The sequence below is a fragment of the Phascolarctos cinereus genome, unplaced genomic scaffold (assembly GCF_003287225.1).
Source record: "Phascolarctos cinereus isolate Bilbo 61053 unplaced genomic scaffold, phaCin_HiC Scaffold_2;HRSCAF=192, whole genome shotgun sequence".
NCBI classification, from domain to species: Eukaryota; Metazoa; Chordata; class Mammalia; order Diprotodontia; family Phascolarctidae; genus Phascolarctos; species Phascolarctos cinereus.
This window is the reverse complement of record NW_027555625.1, coordinates 248,814,062-248,840,209: the sequence shown is the minus strand read 5'-3', so window position 1 is coordinate 248,840,209 and position 26,148 is coordinate 248,814,062. Positions and strand designations below refer to the sequence as shown.

At 39.8% G+C, this 26,148-nt stretch overlaps 1 protein-coding gene across 1 annotated transcript in view; it reads right to left on the bottom strand.

The window, feature by feature from the left end:
- SLCO4A1 (solute carrier organic anion transporter family member 4A1) overlaps window positions 1-26,148 on the bottom strand; it is an 82,129-nt gene that overhangs the window by 27,974 nt on the left and 28,007 nt on the right. The window contains exons 2-4 of the mRNA XM_020981543.2: window positions 14,103-15,055; window positions 7,445-7,535; window positions 42-163 (exon numbers count right to left, since the gene is read on the bottom strand). Coding sequence (XP_020837202.1) covers window positions 42-163; window positions 7,445-7,535; window positions 14,103-14,922 — 1,033 coding nt within the window. The 5' untranslated portion in view covers window positions 14,923-15,055. The remainder of the gene's footprint in view (window positions 1-41; window positions 164-7,444; window positions 7,536-14,102; window positions 15,056-26,148) is intronic.

Sequence of the window (26,148 nt, the reverse complement as noted above, 5' to 3'; positions counted from 1 at the left end):
GCCTTATTACAGGAGAAAGACTGGGAAAAGGAAGTGCCTACCTGGCAACTGACGAGGGTAGCCAAGGATGGGGATGGAAATGAGGAAGGCAGATGCACCAGCCCCCAGGAACCCAATCCACCAGGCCCCAACCCACAAAGGGTTTTCTGTAGTTAGTTCAGTCCTGAGGTAGGGGAAAAAAGAAAGTGATGTCTCAAATCATTGTTTATCGTAAATCCAGACAGAACTTTCCTAATGGGATCTGATTATTTTAGGTCAGTATATGGCACTGATAAATATGCTCTTTATTCTGATGCAATAAATAAGAGCTGCTCCCATTCCCGTGATGCCTGTGGATCATACACTAACACTGGGAAGTACCATAGAAGCCATCTAGTCCAATCCTGTCATTTTACCAATAAGGAAACTGAAGCCCAGAGAGGTTAAATGACTTCTCTAAGGTAACATTAGTAGAAAAGTGCTGGAGGTGGGATATGAACCCCGGCCTGCTGACCCCAAGGTCAATACTGTTTTGGGGGAACCCCACTGCCTCTTTGTTACAGTACAGTTTGTGAAGCCCTTTTCACAACTCTCTGAGGTAGGTTGTGTAAGTAACATCATCCCCATTTTGCACATGAGGAAATGGAGACAGAGGGAAGATTGACTGGATAGATGTAGGTAGGTGGGTATGTAGGTAAGTAGAGAGATAGATAGGTAGGTAGGTAGGTAAATAGAGAGATAAAGCACCAATTAAATGTTTACTATGTTTTAGGCCTGAAGCTAAGTGGAGGGAATACCAATACAACAAGCAAGATAGTCCCTGCCCTCAAGAAGTTTATATTCTAATGGGAAGAAGACTTCACATAAAGGGGATCTGGAAAAGAGGGAGGTATGTGCAGTGCCAAGGCATGGACTAGTCCAAGCTTTGCCCAAGGTCAGATAGCTATTAAGGGATTTAAGAGCTGGGTTTCAAACTCAGGGTTCCAAGGCCTTCACTCTTTTCCACCGTACCATGTGGTCTCTCAAGCAATTCTAATGATGGATTTGGGCACCATGCTTTCCAGCTAATGTGCCTAGTTCTAAGGATTAGTGTGAGGAACTACAGTAAGCTGATCTCTCTCCAAAGTAATCATAATGGGGCCTGCAGATACCAGGCTTCCTATTTTGAGGTCTAGAAGCAGCAGGCGTTCCATGGAGGAACAAGTGCAGCATATTCTATCCCCCAGCCATTAAAACTAAAACAGTTCAAATGAGATGAACAGATTGCATATCTGGGGCCTCATAAAATTTTCTAAGCGGGAGCAGAGAGGTTCAACTAGAACCAGCTGGAAGCTTGCAGCAAAAGGATCTTTATGAGTTTGGTTATAACTTACATGCAAAAATATATATTTTTTTCCTAATTGAAAATATGAATAAGAGGAAAATAATTTGGGGAAATTTTAGTCTAATTGTCAATTCAGTCCCACTGTGGAAACTACTCATAATATTAGAGTTGGGAGAGACTTTAGAGGTCATCTCATCTAACTCCTTTATTTTACAGATGAAGAAACTGAAGCCCAAAGCAAATGATTTGGCCCAGATTTATTGTCATCGTTGTTGTTGTTTAGTCATTTCAGTCATGTCCAATTCTTCATGACCCTATTTAGGTTTTCTTGCCAGAGTTGTTGGTGTGGTTTGTCATTTATTTCTCCAGCTCATTTTACAGATGTGGAAACTGAGGCAAACAGGGTTACGTGTTGCCCAGGATCACAGAGCTAGTAAGTGTCTGAGACCAGATTTGAACTCAGGTCTTCCTGACTCTGAATCCAATATTGTATATACTATACTACATTGCCTCTGTTTCTAGGTTCTGACCTGGCAAGAACCCCAAGGTTGGCTTTCCATTCTAAGTCACCAGATAAGATAGCAGGAGAGCTCCAGATCTGTTATAGAAGAGGAAAATGAGAAGAATGACTTATGGCACAGGGAGCCAGATCTTTAGAGCTTGAAAGGACTTGAGGAATCATTTGCTATGACCTCCTCAAATATCCCAGGCTACTCACACACACTCAGTCGGCTGGAATCCTCTAAAAGAGATTTGGGGCGATGGAGCAGACTAGAAAACTTTTGGGAAAAAAAGAAATAGTCTGATGTGGGCAGGATGAGGGCTTGGCTTTCGCAGAACTTTTAAGGACATCTACAACCTTTCTAGGCCAAGAACACCACTTTAATGCCTTCTATTTTAGTTTCCAGAAGAAGGTGAAAAATGTAAAGGAGAAATGAAGTTCCAGTTGCAGCAAGGGTTTTGTGAGGCATCCACCATACATTTTTGGTGCCTACAATAATAGCAACATTTGATACACCTATTCTTCAATATGTAGCAAGATATTGGAATTTGTAACAGCTGTAAAGCTTTAGAAAGACCAAGGACAAGGAAGTCCATCTGTGGGAAGATTTCAAGGTGTGGAAATTCCAGAAATGAGGCTCATAAATATAAAATAAATCCAACTAGACAGCTTAGAAAAGGAAGACCAGTAAATATAATGAGCAAAAATGTTGGTAGCTCACTGAATGGAATTTAGTAATTGCAAATAACAAGCAACAACAAAATCTAAGGAAAATTTCAATCTTTACAAAAAAGTCCCCCCCCACACCTCATTTTTTGGGTATGAAGAACTCCTGCTGTGGAAACTCAGCTGATTCTTGTTGACTGACTGATGCTGATACCTAATTGCAGTGTCTTGAGGAACTGAGAAGTTAAGTGATTTGCCCATGGTCACATAGCTAGTAGGTGTCAAAGGTAGGATTTGAATCCAGGTCTTTCTGATCCCAAAGCTGATGCTCAATTGCCCCGCCATGTTGCCTCTCATGTGTCCTTTTTTTTCTGGTTGGGATTTCCATAATCCTGCCCTTCCCTCCCACTCACCTCCCCAGATAGATAAAAACAATCCAGCTAGTCAACAAGAGAAGAATGTAAAAGAAAATGGAATTTGAATTTCAAGTAAAAAATTGGAATGTCAATTGCCTACTAAAAATGGTTTTATCAGCAGAATCTCTCTTTCCAAAGAACTCTTAGATTGTGATCCAGTACCACTATCGGGAGAGCATTTAACCCTCTGGCTCCTATTCATAATGTCCCACCACAAGTTTTTCTTCCCTGTGAGCATTGGAAAGCAAGTGTGAATCTTAGCCATTACCTGTTTTGTTACTACAAAGAAGAACATGAGTTATGAAACTAGAACTCCTTAGAAAGCAACATGTGCTTTGTTTGCAATTAAAGAAAGTTTTTACCATCAATTGAGGAATGGCTGAACAAGTTGTGGTATACGAAATGGAATACTATTGTGCTATAAGAAATGATGAACAGGATGATTTCAGAAAAACCTAGAAAGATTTATATGAACTGATGCAAAATGAAGTGAGCAGAACCAGGAGAACATTGTGCACAATAAAAGAGCAGTATTGTGTGATGATCAACTATGAGTGACTTAGCTCTTCTCAGTAATGCCATGATCCAACACAGTTCCAAAAGATTCATGATGGAAAATACTATCCACATGCAGAGAAAGAACTGATGGAGTCTGAATGCAGATTGAAGCATACTATTTTCCCTTTATTTTTTGTGTTTTTTTCTTTTGTTCTGTTTCTTCGTTCACAACATGACTAATATGGAAATATGCTTTATATGATTGCACATATATAACCTGTATCAAATTGCTTACCATTTGGCGAGGGGAAGAAAAATTTGGAACTCAAAAATTAAAAAAAAATGATGAAAATTATTTTTACCTGTAATTGGAAAAAATAAAATACCATTAAAAAAAAAGAAAGCTTTAAAAAATTCAGGGAAGGTATGACTAGACAGTAGTTTGAAAAAAAATGTAGAAGTATTAGTGTACTGTAAGCTTAATGTGAGTCTACAGTTTCATTTTTGTTAGCCAAAATAATAGCTAGCATTTGCAAATACTACCTCATTCTTCACACCAACTCTGGGAAATAGGTGCTATAATAATTTCCATTTTGCTGATGAGAAAAATGAGACAGACAAAAGTCAATTGATTTGGCCAAGGTCACAAAACTAGAAAGGCAAGGCAAGATATGAACCTGGATCTACTTGATTCCAGGTTCAGCACTTCCATTGTACCACCTGCCTGCTAATAAGATCTTTGGCTGTGTGAAAATCAGTAATCATTTATTAAGTGTCTACTGTGTACCAGGCACTGTGCAAGATCTTGGGATAGGAAGTGACAAAAAGACCAAAAAAAAGAGAGAGAGAGAGAAATCATCCCTGATCTCAGGAAGCTTACATTATGTTGAGAATAAGGGTAGACAGAATAAATACAAAATACAAAATAAATAGAAAGTATTTAAACTGCAAAGTAGTTCTGGGGAGAGAAGTTATCAGCAGTTGGGGGGATCAGGACAGGTTTCCTGTAGAAGGTGGTACTTGAGCTTCACCTTTAAGGAAGTGAGAGATTCTATGAAGTGGAGATCAGGATGGTGTACATTCCATGCCAATACAAAGGGACACAGGAAGGAGATGGAATGCTGAGGGTGTGGAAAAACATGGGTTCAGTTTGGCTGAATCATAGTGTGAGAAGGGGTGTGATGTATAAGAAGACAGGAAAGATTGGTGGGTGAAAATTTGGGGAGGGTTTTAAAAGCCAGACTGAAGTTTACACTTTATCTTAAGGCCAGGAGGGAACCAAGAGAGTTTATTCAGTAGAAGATTGACATGGTTAGATCTGAGCTTAAGAAAAAAATCAGTTTCAGGGGCAGCTAGGTGGTGCAGTGGATAGATCACTGGCCCTGAAGTCAGGAGGACTTGAATTCAAATCTGGCCTCAGACCAAACACTCGACACTTACTAGCTGTGTGACCCTGGGCAAGTCACTTAACCCCAATTGCCTAAAAAAAAAAAAGAAAGAAAGAAAAGATCCATTTTGGCAGCTGTGTAAAGGCTGGATTGGAGTGGGGAGAGACTTGAAAGCAAGGAGACCAATTAGGAAGTCATTGCGAGTCTAGGCAAGAGGAGATGAGAGCTTGAAACAAGGTGGTGGCTGCGTGTGTAGAAAGAAAGGATCAGATATGTGAGATGTGGAGTTAGAACCAATAACTTTGTCAACTGATTGGATGTGCAAGATGAAAGAGAGTGAGGAATCAAGATTTAATGCTGAAGTTATGAATCTGGGAGACTGGGTGGTACCATTGACAGAAATAGGCATATTTGGAAGGAGGTTTGTGGGAAAAGATGTGGTCAGTTTTGGACTGCAAGTGGAAAGATACTAGGACTAGGGAGGTCATTGGAAATGGCGAACCACTCCAGAATCAACAAAACCCTAAATGGGCTCACTGAGAGTCAGACATGACAGAAACAACTGAACAACAACAGTCCTACCCTATTCTACCCTAGTCAGACCACATCAGGAGAGTGTGTTCAGTTCTAGCTGTCAGCTTTTAGGAAGAATATTGATAAATTAGAAATTATCCTACATAGGGCAACCAGGATCATGAAAGATAATTAAGATTGTGTCAGATGAGGATCTTCTGAAAGAAATGGAGATGTTTAGCCTTGGAGAAGAGTAGATTGGAGAGTTGTCCTCAATTATTAAAAGAGTGTCACATGACAGAAGGTATAAATCTGTCCAGGTTGGCCCCACAGGACAGAAGCAGGAGCAATGAGTAGAAGTTGCAAAAAGACCTAGTAGTATAAGGAATCTTCCTAACCATTGGAGCTGATCAAAAGGAGAATGAGTTCTCTTCCTCACTGGAGGTTATGTAATGACTAGATGGCCATATATCAGCTATGTTACAAGGAAGATTCTAGTTCAGGTATGGATTTGACTTGGGAGTATGCTGAAGTTAAGTTGAGGCTGGCTCTTGGAACTCATTGTTCAGTTTTTAGTGTGAGCATTTACACCTCAGAAATCAGTTAATTGTCTCCACTTAAGAAGGTGATAGAGAAAATGGTAATAATGTATGTAGATGAAACTTTCAAATGTGTTACAGGTTTACTTTTTTGGAGAGTCAATTATTAACCATTTACCAGAACACCACAGGCTAGACTACATAGTCTCTGAGGTCCCTGAGATCTGAGGTCCCTGAGATCTGCAGATACTTTCTCTAGACCCTTCTGGCTGCTTTGTGGAGCACTGCAGGACATGACTGATATGATCCACTGATCTTCCTGCATTAAGTGCTTACGGAATCCAAACCACCTTAAGACTGCCCCCTCTCAGCACTGCCCTAGTAAGTGTGTATATGGTATGATGAGAGCCCATTCTTATTCACACAGAGAATCATAGATCTAAAACTGAAAAGGACCAACCCCCTGATTTTATCAAGCCAGCTCCAGGGCACAGGGGATAGAGTGCTGGACTTGGGGTCAGTAAGACCCAAGTTCAAATCCTGCTTCAGACACTCAAAACTGTGTGAGCCTGAGCAAGTCAATTTACTTCTCTCAGACTCATTTTCTTCATTTGCAAAATAGAGATCATAATAGGACCTACCACACAGGTTGTTGTGAGGACAATATGAGAATGAACACACACACACATATATACATACATATACTTATATATATCTGCAAATTTGCAAGTACTATATAAAGGCTTGCTATTTTATGTTATTATTAATTACATTATCAATATGTTTATTAAATTTAAAAGATAAGTAATGATAATAAAATATTAATAATAATATTAAGCATTTATATAAAGGAAAGGGTAGTTAATAGCAGTTAGGAGAATGAATATTACGAATACTAATAATTACTATGATTAATTTTGCCCAAGGTTACACGGATATTAAGTGGCAGGGCAGGGATTAAAACTCAAATCTTAATTCTTTCCACTGTACTTTGCTTCCTCCCTTAGTGTAAGGGGGCTATATGAAGAGGACTGGAGGGGTCTTTTTCATGTGCAAGATATATCCCTTCATCTCTGGATCTAGAGCAGCCTTGGGACTCAAGTAGGAACAGGACCAGATGACTTCTGAGGCCTCTTCTAGCTGTGTGATCCTATGATTCCAAGGTTCCTATGGGGTGTGTGGTCAGAGTTACTACAGATACTCTCCTATAAAACTATAATTAGGGTTGGAAACCGCCTTCAGCAAAGGATATGCAAATAAATCTGGTGCCACATAGAAAAAACCATCATGGTTTTTTTCCATTAGAATCAGCCATGGCATCATGGATAAAAATTTGGCCTCAGAATCAGGAGCACCTGGGTTCAAATCCTCCCCCTGACATATATTGTCTGTGTAACCCAGGGCAAGCCACCTAACCTTGGAAGTGTTCCCAACTAATTGCTAAGATTATAAGTTACAAAGAGGATGCTAATTTACATTGGCAGAGGAGTTTCCCCACTCTGAGTTCTTTACACCAAAGAAACAACAGGTATAATCCTCCCAAAAGGTTTCTTTCACATAATTAAGAATCAAATGCATCTTTGAGCCCAAACAGAACAAACCAATTTCTGTCTACTTACGGCCTGCCAATTTCAGTGTAAATGTTCAGCAGTGCGCCTCCGATCAGGTAACCTGCTGCAGGACCAAGAATTGCAGCTGTATAGAAAATTGCTGTTAACAAACAAACAAACCAGATCAGTTAAATTGGGGGCTTGCATATTTTCCTTAAGGGGGTTACCCAGATTGCACTAGATAACCCTGCTTTGTTGCCACAATATAACTCTAGAAATTGTTTGCCACTAAGGCTCTAGATGCTACATTTCTGACATGTCTGAGGTACAGTCTCTTTCTTACTTAGGGACTAGGATGGCTTTGGGAGGGGAGGGATGGTGGAGGAGCTGACACACATGATGTAGTAGAAAGAGCATTGAATGGGGAGTCAGGAGACCAGGGTTCAAGCCTTGGCTTTGCTGGTCAGGATCAGAGATTTTTAGATGTGGAAGGGATCTCAGATCATCCACTTGAGGCAGCTAGTTGGCTCAGTGGATAGTGCACCGGGCCTGGAGTCAGGAAGACCTGAGTTCAAATCTGGCCTTAGATACTTATTAGCTATGTGACTATGGATAAGTCACCTAACTTCTGCTTGCCTTAGTTTCCTTATCTACAAAACGGGTATAATAATAGCACTTCCCTGGATTATTGTGATGATCAAAGGAGACAGTATTTGTAAAGTACCTAGCACAACTATTTCCTTATTTCCTTCTTTTCTTTTCTCTCTCCCTTCCTTCACTTTATGTATGGCAAAAGGTATCTCAAGAGACAATAGACTCCGGGGGAGGGGGGGACCCGGGGCAGAGGCAAGATGGTGGAATGAAAGCAGCAACTTGCTTGAGCTCTCCCCCAAACCCCTCCAAATACCTATAAAAATGGCTCTAAACAAATTCTAAGGCAGCAGAACCCACAAAAAGACAGAGTGAAACAAATTTCCAGCCCAGGACAACCTGGATGATTGATCAGAAAGTCATAGCACCCCGGGCTGGGAGCACAGCGCAGTGCGGCATGGGCATGCAGGCTGCAGCAAACCTGGAGCAGGCCTCAGAGGACTGAATCTCTGGCAGCTGTGGAGGTTTCCAGACTCCTCAATCCACAAATGCCAAAAACAACTTAGAAGGTCAGTGGGAAAAGTCTGTTTCTGCGGATCTGAGAGAGGAAGGTGGGGTCTCAGTTCCAGTTCCCCAAGAACTCGGCCCTGGGGTGGGCAGCTGCTTCCCGAGCTTCCGGCCCACAGACTGAGGGGGAATCCAGTGGCTGATCAGAGAGGGATTGCAGGGATCTCTCTGCTGGTGCTGAGGCAGGAATCTCTTGCTTTGCCTGTGCTTAGATCTAGGTCACAGTTCTGGATGCGGGTCCTGGGGTGAGGAGGAGCACTGGTATAGTGGAGTTTGTAGTGGCTGTGGACAGGAAACCCTCCTCACAGTTCCAGGACAGAAAGGAGTGCTTGTGGTCACTAATAGACCACACATAGGCCAGGAAAGGAATAAACACCTCACCCCTTATCATACCACCTTGCAAGAACTGAAAATTTACGGGTCCCTACAAGTATCTCTGAAAACAGCTGTACAAACCCCCGAAGCTTGGGACAGTACATTCTCCACATTGGAAGCAGACTCTTACCTTAACAAAGAGTTTAAAACTAAGTAATTGGCCGGGATTATAAGCAAGCAGCACAAAAAGAGTCAGACTATATTATTGTACTTTGGTGGCAAAGAAGATCAAAATATACAACCAGAAGACAACAAAGTCAGAGCTCCTACATCAGAAGCTTCCAAGAAAAATATGCATCGGTCCCAGGCCTTAGAAGAGCTCAAAAGGGATTTTGAGAAGCAAGTAAGGGAAGTAGAGGAAAAACTGGAAAGAGAAATGAGAGGGATGGAAGAAAATCATGAAAAACAAGTCAACAGCTTGCTAAAGGAGACCAAAAAAAATACTGAAGAAAATAACACCTTAAAAAATAGCCTAACCCAAATGGCAAAAGAGGTCCAAAAAGCCAATGAGGAGAAGAATGCCCTAAAAAGCAAAATTGGCCAAATGGAAAAGAAAGTCCAAAAGATTACTGAAGAAAATACTTCTTTAAAAATTAGAATAGAGCAATTGGAAGCTAGTGACTTTATGAGAAATCAAGACACTGTAAAACAAATCTAAAAGAATGAAAAAATAGAAGGCAATGTGAAACATCTCATTGGAAAAACAACTGACCTGGAAAATAGATCCAGGAGAGAGAATTTAAAAATTATTGGACTATCTGCAAGCCATGATCAAAAAAAGAGCCTACACATCATCTTTCAAGAAATTATCAAGGAGGTGGCAGCTAGGTGGCGCAGTGGATAGAGCACTGGCCCTGAAGTCAGGAGTACCTGAGTTCAAATCTAGCCTCAAACCAAACACTTGACACTTACTAGCTGTGTGACCCTGGGCAAGTCACTTAACCCCAATTGCCTAAAAAAAAAATTATCAAGGAATACTGCCCTGATATAGTAGAACCAGAGGTCAAAATAGAAATTGAAAGAATCCACCAATCACCTACTGAAAGATATCCCCAAAGGAAAACTCCTAGGAATATTGTAGCCAAATTCCAGAGTTTTTCAGGTCAAGGAGAAAATATTACAAGCTTCCAGAAGGAAACAGTTCAAGTACTATGGAAACACAATCAGGATATCACAAGATTTAGCAGCTTCTACATTAAAGGACTGCAGGGCATGGAATATAATATTCCGGAGGGCAAAGGAGATAGGATTACAACCAAGAATCACCTACCCAGCAAAACTGAGTATAATCCTTCAGGGGAAAAAATGGTCATTCAGTGAAATAGAGGACTTTCAAGCATTCTTGATGAAAAGACCAGAGCTGAATAGAAAATTTGACTTTCAAATACAAGACTCAAGTGGAACATGAAGAGGTAAACAAGAAAGAGAAATTATAAGAGACTTATTAAGGTTGAACTGTTTACATTCCTGCATGGAAAGATGATATTTATAACTCATGAGACCTTTGTCAGTATTAGGGTAGTTGGAGGAAAAAAATTATATGTATGTATAGGTAGATAGACAGATAGATAGATAGATAGATAGATAGATAGATAAAGGGTACAAGGTGAATTGAAAATTAAGGTGTCATCTGGAGAATAAAATTAAGGGATGAGAGAGGATTATACTCAGAGAAAAAGAAAGGGAGAGATAGAATGGGGTAAATTATCTCAAAAAAAACAGAAAAGAAAATGCTCTTACAGTGGAGGGGAAATGGGGGAAGGTGAGAGGGAATAAGTGAACCTTATTCTCATAGGATTTGGCTTATGGAGGGAATAACATACACATTCAATTGGGTAAGGAAATCTGTCTTACCCTACAGGAAAATAGAGGGAGAAGGGGACAAGAGAGCAGGGGGATGATAGAAAGGAGGGCAGGTTGGGAAAGGGAGTAATCAGAAGCAAATACTTCTGGGAGGGACACAGTCAAAAGAAAGAATAGAACAAATAGGAGGGCAGGATAGGATTAAAGGAAATAGAGTTAGTTTTTCACAACATGTCTACTATGGAAATGTTTTGCATAACTGCACATGTATAACCTATATTGAGTTGCTTGCCTTTTCAATGAGGGTGGGTGGGGAGGGAGGAAGGGAGAAGATTTGAAACCTAAAGTTTTAAAAACATACGTTTAAAAAAAATGTTTTCACATGCTACTGGGAAATAAGAAATACAGGAAATGGGGTACAGAGGTCTGTCCTGACCTACAGGAAACTAGAAGGGGATAAGAGAAGGGGGGAAGAGATAGAAGAGGGGACAGACTAGGGGAAGGGATATTCAGAATGCATGCCATCTTGAGGTGGGGGGAGGGGTGAGATGGGGTGAAAATTTGGAACTCAAAATCTGGAAGTAAATATTGAAAACTGAAAATAAATAAATTTATATTAAAAAAAAAGAGTTAGTAGACTCCCATTCACTGAAAGTCTTTGACAAAGGCTGGATGACAACTTGTTGGGTATGAAGTAGATGGGATTCTGATTTGGATACAGGTTAGCCCAGATCATCTCTGAGGCTTTAGGAAAGCTCTTTATGTGTGGTTATATTTTCCAAAGATATTTTCTTGGTAGCAGCCATAATACAAAGAGATCACACTTGAACTTTAGCTGGGATATCCTCCCCATGAAGATGTTGTCTTAGTAAGCATTTTCTGGGAAAGAGTTGCATAGTGTGGTTTGGGATTTGGAATTCGACGATGTAAGTTCAAATCTTTGTTCTACCCTATATTCCTTGTGTGACCCTGAGTAATTTAATTAATTAATTTCTCTGGGCTTCAGTTTCTTCAACTCAAAAGTAAGGGCAGTTGGATTAGATGACCCCTTAGGTCTCTTCCATCTCTAGATCTATGATCCTCTGAATGCAAACCTGTGTCATGTGTATCTCAATATTTTCCTCATCTATATAGGTCCAGGAATAGTTTCATGGAGGCATAATGGTGAAAAAGCCTTAAGCATTAACTCCCAGATGATGGAAAGACAGACATACCCCCCAAACAAGTGGGGCCATTAAATCACAACAAACCAATTGAGGTCCTTTTGGTCAATGATGGGAGGGCCAAAGCTCAGGGTTAACACTTGTCTCTGGTCTCATGAATTAACCTTGCAACTTTTTCTGAATGGAATTATGAATTCTCTACTGACTCACCCCTGAAATAAATTTATCTAAGTTACTCAGTTGAGCATTGTAACTAGGAATTTAACAGAAATGCTAGATTGGAATTCTTCTGTGTCTGGCATATCAATGACTCAATTCATCTGAAGCTGGATTCAGCTGTGTTTGAAAAATTCAAAATCCCAATAATAACATCCCAGTTTACTCATTAGAAACAAGTAGAAATTTCAAAATTCTTTCAACATTAACAATATTATATGCTCTGCTTTCTATATAAAGATGAAATTACAAAGTTACTTGGAACATGTGCTCTGTGTTATTTCATTAACAGTGATGGCTTTGTACTATGTTTAGTTGTAGTGACCATGATGTGCTCTCTTCAAATTACATGTTTATGGGGATCTAGAAGGGCAAGAGAGAGAATTGTATAGATGACATTTCATGGGCATGCTTTGTGCATTTCCTCATGTGCCAATTCAGAAAAACCTTTGCTGTTTTACTTATAAAAGTAGCTTCTACAATCTCACCTATGAATGAAAATGAAGAAAAATCTCTCATTTACACACACACACACACACACACACACACACACACACATGCTGATAAATATTAAATTGGAACTCTGTAAAAAATATGTATGCCACATTTTAAAATTTTAATTTCCATTATTACCATTTTGTGCATTACTTTCTTAAGTCTAGACAATCAACAAAATAATCAAACACTGATTTAAAGGTTTTTGCCAATTTCTGAGACATAAATTAATACTTACATTGAAAATTTAATAATTGCCTCTCCAGAACCAATACAAGCTTATGCTAGCCTACTCATGTATATGTATACATGTGTCTATGCATATGCATGTCATGCTGTCTCTTATGTATGTTACACACACATATAGAATCATATATAGATAAGAGGCAAGTGTGGCATAATGGATAGAGAGCCAGACTCAAAGTCAGGACAACCTGGGTTCAAGTCCTTCCTTTGATATACACATATAGGTTGTGTGACCTTAGCAAATCACTTAATTTCTCAGTGTTGCAGATAACTTCCTAAAACTAACCTACATTGGTAGAGGGAGTTTCCTTGATGGGAAAGTTCCTTACACCCATGAACCCACAAGTCAGGTTCAGATACATATAATTCTGATTTGCTTGGGTAGAGAGATTATCACACTGGAAATTCCCTGCACCAATTAAATCACAGGTCTGGAAATAAATGTTCTGGGAAGTCCCAATGTAAAAACTCTCTATGCCAATTTAGCTCAATACATCATCTTCAATGTATGATCTTAGAGAGTTGCCTCAGGCACCAAATGCATAATTACCCATGGTCTCTCAGTCTGGGTTCAAGTCCTTTCTCTGCCACATACTAGCCAGTGGTTCTTAACCTGAGGTCCATGGACCTTCAAGGAGTCCATGTATAGATTTCAGTGGAGCCATGAACTTGGATACAAAAATAATTACATCTTTATCTTCACTAGCCTCTAACCAATATCGGGCATTTCCTTTAATTATTTAAAAACATTATTCTGAGAAGGGGTCTGAAGTTTTCACTAGCCTGTGCCAAGGGTCCCTCATACAAAAAGGTTAAGAACCTCTGCACTTTGCAATGTAGATTTCCTATTCACATGCAAACCTTAAAAAGGACACAACTCTGTTTCAAGCTGACTACATTTTTTTCTATTATATAGGAAACTTAGATAACGAATTCTTTTTTTAGAGTTTCACACTTACCCATCCCCCTATGTGTGTGCACACACAGCTTATTTTTTTTAAAACCTGATATGTCACTTGCCTTTTTTTCCCTCTCTCATTGGTAAGTTCCCTTACTTTCAGAATGATGACTTATTAGCAGGCCTTGTCTCTGCAAAGCACAACATTTTGCTAGTTGCATACACACACACACACACACACACACACACATACACATTTTCATAGCATCCCATTTGGTGGTAGTTCATTTTCCATTCTAAGAAAGCCAGTGGAACTACCATGTGTATTTAATAACCGAAAGAAAAATTTTCATTGATAGGCTATTACACTTACCAATATAGACTGGAGAGTAGTTTGACTTGACATTTTCATCGAGATAGGTCACTCCCAGAGTGTACAGTGGTGTTGCACCAATCCCATGAAGGAATTGCCCGAGCATGAAGACAAACCTGTAGTTGGAGAGGCTTGAGGTACTTCCTGCACAGGATATATTTTGATTTGAGCCACATGTTCCAAACTCTTGTGAGAAGTTCACTTCATAATTACCGGTGGTAAACTGAGGCAAAGCAAAGACAAAGGAGCCAACCCCCATTACCAACACCCCCCACCCAAGCCACCTGGGTTTGTGTCCAGTGCCTCCAAAGTAGCTGACAAAGGTCAGACAGACACAAGCTGCTATGTCATAGGAGCTGGCAATAAGACCGCTCTGGTAACTGTGGAGGTCATAGCGACGCTCTATGGAGGTGATGACTGTGTTGATGAAGCCGTTCACCGTCATCCCCTGAAGAAAGGAGGCCATGCAGAGGAAGAAGAGTATTCCTTTGGGTGTATTGAAAAACTGTAAACAATCAGGGGTGAAAGCCCCCCAGCCACAGGCAATGTTTTCTCCCTCTGAAGACACATATTTGACTTCTTCACTACAGGGGCTGGATTTGCCAGATGTGGCATTGCAGAGGGGCTGCATGCAGGAGTCTAAAGGACTGTTAGCATTTGAAAGTACAGTGCCATTGCTCAAGGGTGTGCGACATAGCTCTTTGGTGCCCGGAGAGTCGATGTCAAATCCATTCTCAGCTGGAGTGGGTATGCTGGAAAAAACAAACGACTGGGTTGAAATAAAGGTGTTTTCTCCCCTTGGATTTTGTGGCATTTCCATCAACAAGGGGATTCAGCCTTCAGTGTTCACAACAGTCTGATTTCCAGAGTTTCAAGTGAAAAAAAAAAAAGGTGATAATAGGAGTGGTTAAGTTTTAAGTATCTGATCCGTGTACTTCTGAATGCGCTTCATCCTGTAATGAGAATATTAAATTAGTGGATTCCAAACTTATCTTTGTGTGGATCTGTATTTCAGTCATTCCCCATCCCCAGACTAAGGGAAGCCTAAATCTCCAACTAATGGCCCTTCTTGCTAAAGTGCTACAGTTGGTGGCCAAACCATTAGGCCAACTGACGAGTCCCACTCGGCCCTGAAATTGCATCATCCCTGTTGTTTCTGAGTACATTTTGTGTAGAAACAAGAAGAGAGACGGAGATAGGAAACAATGGAAAGAAATCTTTCAAATTTGGCTGATGCTGGAACAGAACATAAGATACTTCAGCTGTTTCTGAAGGGCAATCCATATGTCCTGAATCACAGAAAATGGGCAAAGTACCTTGTTGATTTTTCACTATCAATCAGTTTGAAAACACCAAACACTCTGTGGGGCACAAAATGTGTTGTCACTAAAGACACAGAACCAATTCCCCTAATGAAAAGGCAGAACTTCAGCAAGATTGATTTAGTTCAGTGAAAAGGTCTCTACCCTCTGCCTCCTGGAAATGAGCATGGGTCTTTAAAAAGTTTCCATTTGAATAAACAATAGTATTTGGCTGGAACCTTTTAGGACCTCTTCCATATCATCCTCCAGTAAAGTCTTCTTTTGATGACTCATCATGATGAAAGATGATGATGATCCTGAGGTCTTAAAGGCTACAAGTTCTAGCAAGTCCTGCCAAGTTAGAAGGTCTTCAGGCACAAGCCCAAAGACAGACTGTGCATATACATTATCCAAGGGCCAACTAGCAAGTTGAAGAGAAACTGGCTACAGTCAGTCAATCAACAAGCATTTATTAAGCATCTACTGTGGGCCAAGCACTGTGCTAGGTCTGGGGATGCAAAGTTAAAAAAATGAAAGTCTCTAGCATCAAAGGATCTATATCCTATCAGGGAGACGGCATGTACAGGTATAAATCTATTAAAATATAAACAAAATAAATAAAAGATCAGTTTGTCGCAGGTTGATGAGGCAGGGATAGGCAGGAGGTGGTGAGACAACAGTAGCTAGAGGTATCGGCAAAGCCTTTAGAGAGAGCTAAGGATTCAGGACAGAGGCAAGAAAGGAGTGCTGTTGGCAGCATGGGACAAAGTGGGGGAAGGGTGTGTGTAGAGATGTTACGAAAAAGGAAAGGAGATGAGAGATGGAATGTTTCATGTGATGAATACCAACAATATCAGTTTGGCTAGACAGCAGAATATAAAGAAGGGGGTAAGCTATAATAAGCTGATTCTGCTTAGCAACTTTAAAACCTATGTTCCTAGGTATGGAAGTGTAAAGATCTGAATAGATGAAAGGATTTCCCTTATGGATGAAAATCACAGATCTCCAAACTATCGAAGCATGTAAGAGATCACAGAACCCAAGATCACAGAGGCAGAAAGTGTGGAATCGATTTTCCTATGTATGGTCATCTTTTGCCAAATTATGTCAATCAGCCAGACTGCCAGTTCAGCTCATTCCACTCAGGTGCAACAGACATTTACTAACAGGCCCCAAATAATTCACTCACTAACAAAAGTGATTTATCTGTGCTAAGGAAATAACTTCTGCAGATGCGGAATTGGCCTCAATATGTGATGAATTTGCACTCAGTTAAAAGGATCCAAACAACTTCTGCTAAAAGCAACTTCATGAATAAATTCAAGAGTGGGGAGAGTCTGAAAGACTCCACCTTCCTGAAAATTTTTCCACAGCCCCACCTCTACTTACCAATTCCCCTTTTCACCCCACCCGATGACCTCAGTTTTCGTGAGACAATTACTATACTCTTCTGCTTATTTTTTCCATTCAAAAAACAAAGACACCAAATGGGGAAGGCTTTATCTTAGGATGACTCAGGGAATTAAAAAGCAAGGCTAGAATGGCAGATTCCTTCCTGCCTTATATATATTTAAGGCTGGGAAAATTCAATAACTGTTGAGGGTGTGTGTGTATAAACATACATACATACATATAATGTATACAAAATTATATATGTATGCATGTATATTTGTATATATAGTATGCATATGTATGCATCTAATATACATATTTAGTACATATTATATGCATTACTTCTTTATTTTGGTCCAGACACATGATAAACTAGTTCAACTATGGAGACAATCAATATCTGGTGTCAAAATTCCCTCCACTAATGCAAATCAGAAACACTTTGTAATTGACATGTGTGATTAGAAAGTTGCCCAAACACAGAGAAGCATTGTGGAGGTAGGGTTTAAGCTCAGGTTTTCCTGAATCCCAAGCCAGTCCTTACCTTGTTACAGTGCCTTTACCTTGTTACAGTGCCTTTCTCATTCACATGTATTTTATGGGAATATTTGTGTGTGTGTGTGTGTGTGTGTGTGTGTGTGTGTGTATATATATATATATATATATACACACACACACATATATATACATACATATATACACGTATATATATACATATATATATATATATACATATATATGCATCTACAGTCACATATACTCATGTATGTATAAACATATGAGTAGCTAATCTGTGGCATACAGAAGTTCTACACTGAGAGGTCCTTGCATTAAAGAATTCATTTTGGACTCCCCACCCCTCCAAACGTGTGTGTGTGTGTGTGTGTGTGTGTGTGTGTGTGTGTGTGTGATGTTTCAGGAAGCATGATGTCATGAAAAGAACAATCGACTAGGAGGTAAAAAACAGGTTCAAATCTCAGCACTTTTACTTAATGGCCTTATGACCTGGGGCAAGTTACAACCTTTCAGCGGCTCAGTTAACTCAACCTTAATACAGGGGAAAGTATTTAATACTACCTATTGTGTTCCCTGAGAGCAAAGACTGTTTTTGTGTTGTGTTGAAGGTCCATTGTAACCTTAACCACGATTTAAAAAAATATCGATTGCTTTGTGACCTTAGAGTGCTATTACATGTTATTATTAATGATAATTATACAGAAAGAATGCTCAGCTAATTCTCTCATAATAGGATTAAAGCATTTAAAGCTCAGTCATCTGGTCCAGCTCACTCTTTTATAGATAAAGAAATGGAGGCCCAGAGAGATGAAGTAACTTATCCAAAGCCACACAAGGAACAAGTAGCAGAATCAGGATTTTGACCTAAATCCTCTGACCCTGAACCAAGTCCTCTTTCTACTTCATCACAGAGAAATGCATTGTCCAGTAATGTCTGGAGATTCACAATGGAAGTATTTTTTGAAAGCACTAGGTGTTTAAGCTGTTAACAAAGGCATGAAATACTAAGTAGCAATTGTCTTCTGAAAACTTCTCAACACTTAATATATACTGCAAATAAATGAACAAATGTATACTGTGTGCAGAGCATTGTGCTAGGTGCTCAGGGAGATGCAAAGTTTAGATAAGAGAAGGTCCTTGCCCTTTCTGAGTTTCTAGTCTTGTGGGACTGATAAAACCCAAACATTTAGATTTGGGGTCCAAAGGCTTGGTTTTGAATCCTGGCTCTGCTGTTTATTCTTTTTATGACCCTAGTGAAACTCTCTCTTCTCTCCCTCATTTTCTTTACCTATGAGTGTTTTGAACTAAATAATCTCTAAGGTAATTTCTGGCCAAGTTCTGTGATCCTAATATGTAATATGCTATTTAAAGTAAATTAGAAAATTGTAAAAAAAAAAAAGTAAAACTTGAGGGAAATCATCACATTTGCTTTCAGGGCAAAAGAAGACTGCATATCATGTTTATTGGTTAAACATTTCAAGACTGAGTCCTTCCAGAGGGGGCGGAGCCAAGATGGCAAGTGAAAGCAGTGACTTGCTTGAGCTCTCCTCCAAACCCCTCCAAATACTCATTAAAAAATGGCTCTAAACAAATTCTGAAGCAGCAGCACCCACAAAAAGACAGAATGAAACAAATTTCCAGCCCAAGACAACCTGGATGATTGATCAGAAAGGTGTATCGCCCGGGCTGGGAGCACAGCGCAGTGCGGCATGGGCATGCAGGCTGCAGCAAACCTGGAGCAGGCCTCAGAGGACTGAATCTCTAGCAGCTGTGGAGGTTTCCAGACTCCTCAATCCACCAATGCCAAAGACAACTTAGAAGGTCAGTGGGAAAATCTGTTTCTGTGGTGCTGAGACAGGAAGGTGGGGTTTCAGCTCTATTCCCCAAGAGCATGGCCCTGGGGGGAGGCAGCTGCTTCCCAAGCTTCCGACCCACAGACTGAGGGGGAATCCAGTGGCTGATCAGAGAGGGACTGCAGGGATCTCTTTGCCAGTGCTGAGGCAGGAATCTCTTGCTTTGCCCCTGTTTGGATCTGAGTCACAGCTCTGGCGGCAGTGCTGGGGTGACAAGGAACGCTGGCGTGGTAGAGCTTGGAGTGGCTGTGGAGAGGAACCCTTCCTCACAGTTACAGGACAGAAAGGAATACTTATGGCCACAGGCCAGGAAAGGAGTAAACACCTTGCCCCTTATCATACCACCTTGGAAGAACTGAAAATTTACAGGTCCCTACAAGTATCTCTGAAAACAGCTATACAAACCCCTGAAGCTTGGGAATACATTCTCCACACTGGAAGCAGACTCTTACTTTAACAAAGAGTTTAAAACTCAAGTAATTGGCTGGGATCATGAGCAAGCAGCAAAAAGAGTCAGACATAGAATCTTACTTTGGTGAAAAAGAAGATCAAAATATACAACCAGAAGAGACAACAAAGTCAAAGCTCCTACATCCAAAGCCTCCAAGAAAAATATGAATCAGTCCCAGGCCTTGGAAGAGCTCAAAAAGAGCAAGTAAGGGAAGTAGAGGAAAAACTGAGAGTGATGCAAGAAAATCATGAAAAACAAGTCAACAGCTTGCTAAAGGAGACCCAAAAAAATACTGAAGAAAATAACACCTTAAAAAATAGCCTAACCCAAATGGCAAAAGAGGTCCAAAAAGCCAATGAGGAGAAGAATGCCCTAAAAAGCAAAATTGGCCAAATGGAAAAGGAAGTCCAAAAGATTACTGAAGAAAATACTTCCTTAAAAATTAGAATAGAGCAATTGGAAGATAGTGACTTTATGAGAAATCATGACACAGTAGAACAAATCCAAAAGAATGAAAAATTAGAAAACAATGTGAAATATCTCATTGGAAAAACAACTGACCTGGAAAATAGATCCAGGAGAGAGAATTTAAAAATTATTGGACTATCTGAAAGCCATGATCAAAAAAAGAGCCTAGACATCATCTTTCAAGAAATTATCAAAGAAAACTGCCCTGATATAGAACCAGAGGGCAAAATAGAAATTGAAAGAATCCACAGATCTGCTCCTGAAAGAGATCCCAAAGGAAAACTCCTAGGAATATTGTAGCCAAATTCCAGAGTTCCCAGGTCAAGGAGAAAATATTACAAGCTGCCAGAAGGAAACAGTTCAAGTACTGTGGAAACACAATCAGGATAACACAAGATTTAGCAGCTTCTACATTAAAGGACCGCAGGGCATGGAATATAATATTCCGGAGGGCAAAGGAGATAGGATTACAACCAAGAATCACCTACCCAGCAAAACTGAGTATAATCCTTCAGGGGAAAAAATGGTCATTCAGTGAAATAGAGGACTTTCAAGCATTCTTGATGAAAAGACCAGAGCTGAATAGAAAATTTGACTTTCAAATACAGGACTCAAGTGGAACATGAAGAGGTAAACAGGAAAGAGAAATCATAAGAGACTTATTAAGATTGAACTGTTTACATTCCTGCATGGAAAGATGATATTTATAACTCATGAGACCTTTGTCAGTATTAGGGTAGTTGGAGGAAAAAATTATATGTATGTATATGTAGATAGATAGATAGAGGGCACAGGGTGAGTTGAAGATTAAGGGGTCATATCTGGAGAATAAAATTAAGGGATGAGAGAGGATTATACTCGAGAAGAAGAAAGGGAGAGGTAGAATGGGGTAAATTATCTCACAAAAAAAAACAGAAAAGTCTCTTACAGTGGAGGGGAAATGGGGGAAGGTGAGAGAATGAGTGAATCTTATTCTCATAGGATTTGGCTTAAGGAGGGAATAACATACACATTCAATTGGGTATGGAAATCTGTCTTACCCTACAGGAAAATAGGGGAGAAGGGGACAAGAGAGCACGGGGAAGATAGAGAGGAGGGCAGATTGGGAAAGGGGTAATCAGAAGTAAATACTTCTGAGGAGGGACAGGGTCAAAAGAAAGAATAAATGGGAGGGCAGGATAGGATTAAGGGAAATAGAGTTAGTTTTTCACAACATGTCTACTATGGACATGTTTTGCATAACTGCACATGTACAACCTATATTGAGTTGCTTGCCTTTTCAATGAGGGTGGGTGGGGAGGGAGGAAGGGAGAAGATTTGAAACCTAAAGTTTTAAAAACATATGTTTAAAAAAATGTTTTCACATGCTACTGGGAAATAAGAAATACAGGAAATGGGGTACAGAAGTCTATTCTGCCCTACAGGAAAATAGAAGAGGAAGGGGATAAGAGAAGGGGAGAAGATAGAAGAGAGACAGACTAGGGGAAGGGATATTCAGAATGCATGCCATCTTGGGGTGGGAGAGGGGGAGATGGGGTAAAATTTGGAATTCAAAAACTTGTGGGAGTGAATGTTGAAAGCTAAAAATAAATAAATTTATATTAAAAAAATAAAAAAAAATAATAAAAAAGACTGAGTCCTTCCAGAGTCCTTTAAATATGGCTTCTGGGTTCTGAGAATGCATTTACTCTTACTCATTCCCTTATCCTCAGGTGCCTTCTTTCTCATCATGCCATCCCTCTGCTATAAGCTCCAATGGCTCCTCAGCTTCTACAATCAAATACAAGCTCTTCTTCCAACCTATTTTCCCAGGCTTTCTAGAGTCCACCCACACTAACCTTCTTGCCATTCTTCCTGTGTTACCATTACACCTCCCAGCTCTGTAGTTTGCTCAGGCTAAGGCTATTGCTCAGGCCTGCAATACTCTCCCTCCTGGATTCCATGTCTTGGAATCTCCAGGTTCTTTCAAAACCAGACTTAAATGTGCCTCTTATATAAGCACCCCTCCCACAGATGCTAGTGCCTCCCTGACAAAATCACTTTCTACTTTTTAAATATATTTATACATACATGTTATTTCCCCTAGAAGTTTCTGTCCTCTTAGGGGCTTATATAGCATCCATCTTTGTCTTTATATTCCCAGGACCAAGCATAGTGCCTGGCCTATATTACTTGCTTAATAAATGCTTGTTGATTGATTCAGGAGCCTAAGTGTGCATGTACACATATATTTTTTTAATCAGTGAAAGATTTGGACATCTTTATTATAATTCCTATTCTAAATGCTCTGTTCAATTCAAACACACACTTAATGACTATTATAGGTACTTAAGTAGGTCCTGGGAATACAAAGATTAAAAAAAAAACAGTCCTTGCTCTCAGGGAACTTATATTCTATAGGGGATTGAGACAAGCACAGGAAAACAAAAGAAATCATTTCTAGTCAATATGATAACTAAGTACAAACAGAATCACATACCTTTCAAATTTCAAGTGACCTCAGAAGTAATCTAGTCTAAGCTGTAAGTGAAAGAGAATCTTCCCTACATTAAGGCCAAATGTGGTCACCCAGCCTTTCCTTAATGAGGAAGCTCTTCCAATGAGGAAGAACCTATCATGGCCCAAAACAGTCCATTCCACTTTAGGACAGCAAATTGTTAAGAAGTTTTTCCTCACCTCTTTTAACAACTTTCTCTTGTTGCTCTTAGCTGAACCCATTGGTGCCAAAAAGAACAAATATAATCCCTTTTCAACACATCAGTCCTTCAGGTATTTGAAGATGACTATCCTGCCCCTCCCCCAGCCCCCAAGTTTCCTCTTCTGGCTAAACATTCATTTCCTTCAACTCAGTCTCCCTGTTAACATGAATACCAGTTCTATTCTCATCCTGACCTCCTCTGGACAGTTTACCAGTGTTGTTCCTAAAATGTGCTGGCTGTTATAACAACAATAATTCCCATTTATATAGCACTTCAAGGCTTTCAAAGTATATTATATTATAAATATGAATTAGCTCAGTTGATCCTCACAACAATAACCATTCAAGGTAGACGTTATTATCCCCAGTTTATAGATAGTGTGACTGAAACTTTTTTAACTTTCCCAGGGTCACACAGCTAGTAAGTATGAGTCAGAATCAGAACCAATGTCTTTCCTAACTGAATTCAACAATCTATCTGTAATGCAATGCTTCCTTTTCCAAATATAAACAGTATAGACACGGTTGGACCAAGATGGAGAACAGTGGGACTAGTATCTCCTTTCTCCCCACCCTAAATGAAGCCCAAGAGCCCATTAATCTTTCCCTAGGTTGTGTTGCAGTCCTCCAGCTGATCAGTGTTTGCTTCATATGAAGCTTGTGATCCATCAATACCATCAATGACTATCCTTTGGGTCTAGCCATTCAGCCAGCTTTATATGCATCCAAATCTTCCTATGATCTGTTCTACATCTCCCAATCTTTTACACAGGAATAGAATGAGACTTGTCAAATAATTTGCCAAAAAGATTCAGCAAAATATAACTACAGTAATTCCCTTGATCTCTGAGTTTCATAACCCCATCAAAGAAGGAAACAACATTAACCTAGCATGTCCCTGTTCTTGATGGACTGGCTTTTTGTCATCATTGCTTCCTTTTCTAGATATTCACTATCCCTTTACTAATACATTCTAGAATTTTCTGAGAATTGAAGTTCAGCTCACTGGCCTACAATTTTTCAATTCTACTATCTTTCCTTTTTTGAAGATTGGGGAACATTTGGCTTTCTTTAGTATTATGGTACCTCTTGTGCTCTCTGCAATGTTTCTTTTAGAAAAAAACATTTTATTGATATCTTTTGTTTTCATTTCACCATCATTTCTGAATATATCTCTCCCTCCCCCTTAGTCAATCAGCTTTCCCTTGTAAAAAAAGAAAAAGAAAAGAAAAAGAAAAAGGGAAAAAAATTGTAAAACCAACTAAAACATCAACCGAGTCTAAAACTCATGCAATATTTTATACCCAGGGGCAGCTAGGTGGCGTAGTGGATGGAGCACCAGCTCTGGAGTCAGGAGGACTTGAGTTCAAATTTGACCTCAGACACTTATTAGCTGTGTGACCCTGGGCAAGTTACTTAACTGAAATTGCCTAAGATACACACACACACACACACACACACACACACACACACACACAACACGTATGTATTTTATATTTTATATCCATAGTTACCCACCCCCTGAAAAGAAGAGAGGGAGGTAAATTTTCTAATCTCTCCCCTAGGGCCAAACTTTTTGCTCATTGTAGTTACACAGTACTTATTACAGTCATTTTTTTCTACAACTAGTATTGTAACTGGCACATAGTAGGTACTTAATAAATGCTTATTGACTGGTGACTGATTGACAGTCTTTTGAAGATGTCCAATGGTGGCTCAGCAAATAGATCATGGCCTTACAGAATTAAGGCAGGAAGGGTCTAAATACAGCACTTTGGATAAGCTTCTTGGTGAGTAGTAATGGAGCACTTGGAGAAAAAGTACATTTATACCTAGAGGTAATTTAGCTTGTGATGTTTTACTTTCTAGCTTGTAAAATACCTGTAACCAAAGTAAGCATTGTGACCAAGATGGATAAGACCTTCAACAACCATATGGTTTAATGAAAGGAGTGTCATTATTTCTTCACAGTGTGAATGTATAGGGCAGCCCTAATGTTAGCCTTTTGGGAAATTTGGCAGAGCATCTTCTCCTCTAATAATGTCTGAGGTTCAACAACAGCTTCAAGTCCTCACAAGAAGTTTCCCCTTTTGGACTGATTAAATTTCAGAGCCTCAGAGCTATTCGAAGGTAGTCAGTAAAACCCCTTCATTCTAACTAATTAAGTTGATTGGATGAGACCATTTCCCAGAGACAGCTGCAGGACGGAGACAGGTGGGTCCAATTTGAATGGTGCTACTTGGCAAGGAATTTTCGTTGGGCCTTTGAGTCATCTATTTCTTCATCTACTATCTGCTCCTTTACCTGCATATGCTAGCTGGCCTGAAGCCTACAGAAACCACATAGGCTATAGCAGCTGGCTACAGACTAATGAACAGAATGTTGGGAGGAGCAGAGAGGGAGATATCTTATTGCTTATTAAAGGGAATTTTTTTTAGCATCATGCTGATTAAAGGGAATTTTTTAGCATCATGGTTTTACACAGTATCTGTTGATAGGTAAGCTTAGCATTCTAAACATGCAGAATCATGTATAAGCCAATACATTTGTGTCTTTCCATGCCCCTGCCCCCTTCCACCTCCCCCACCTGGAGCCATAGAGTTTAAAGCTAAGAATAAAAGTCCAGTCAATTAGGTTTATGTATTCTTTTTTGAAAGACAAATCTCCCAAATTATCTTTGTTTTCAGAGAATCGCAAAGATGATCTTATCACCAGGTTCTAAATTAATACCATTTAACGGGGTGAGGGGAAGCCCACTTCACTTCCCCACTCCACTTATGGAACAGTCATTTGTTAGGAAGCCTTTTCCTCCCCCTAACAAATGGGATAATCAATCACCAAGCATTTATTAAGTCCCTACTGTGTGTTAGGCAGTAAGGACAGAAACGTAAAAAATGAAATCATTTCTACCCTCAAGAACTTCATGTACAATAGAGGGAACATCATATAAGCACATGAATACATGTGAAATACATATAAATAGAATAAGTTCAATACAGGATAGTAGTAGTTTAAGTACAGCAGTTTAATATGAGATAGATACTAGCAGTTGGGAGAGATCAGGACAGGCTTCAAATCAGGAGTGCTTAAGCGGCATCTTGAAGGATGAGGGATTCTGTGAAGTATGGGTGAGGAAGCAGTGCATTCCAGGCATCAGAGAGGCCAGTACAAAGGCATAGAGATGCCTTTGGGAATGAGGAACACAGAGAAAGCCCATTGGTCTAGACTGTATAGTGTAGGGTCAGGCAATCAACACAGCTTCCCTGGTACACGTACCAGGCCCTGTGCTAAGCTCTGGGAATACAAACACAAGCAAAAAAGAAAAGATGGTCCCTGGCCTCCGGGAGATTACATTCTAATGGAGTAC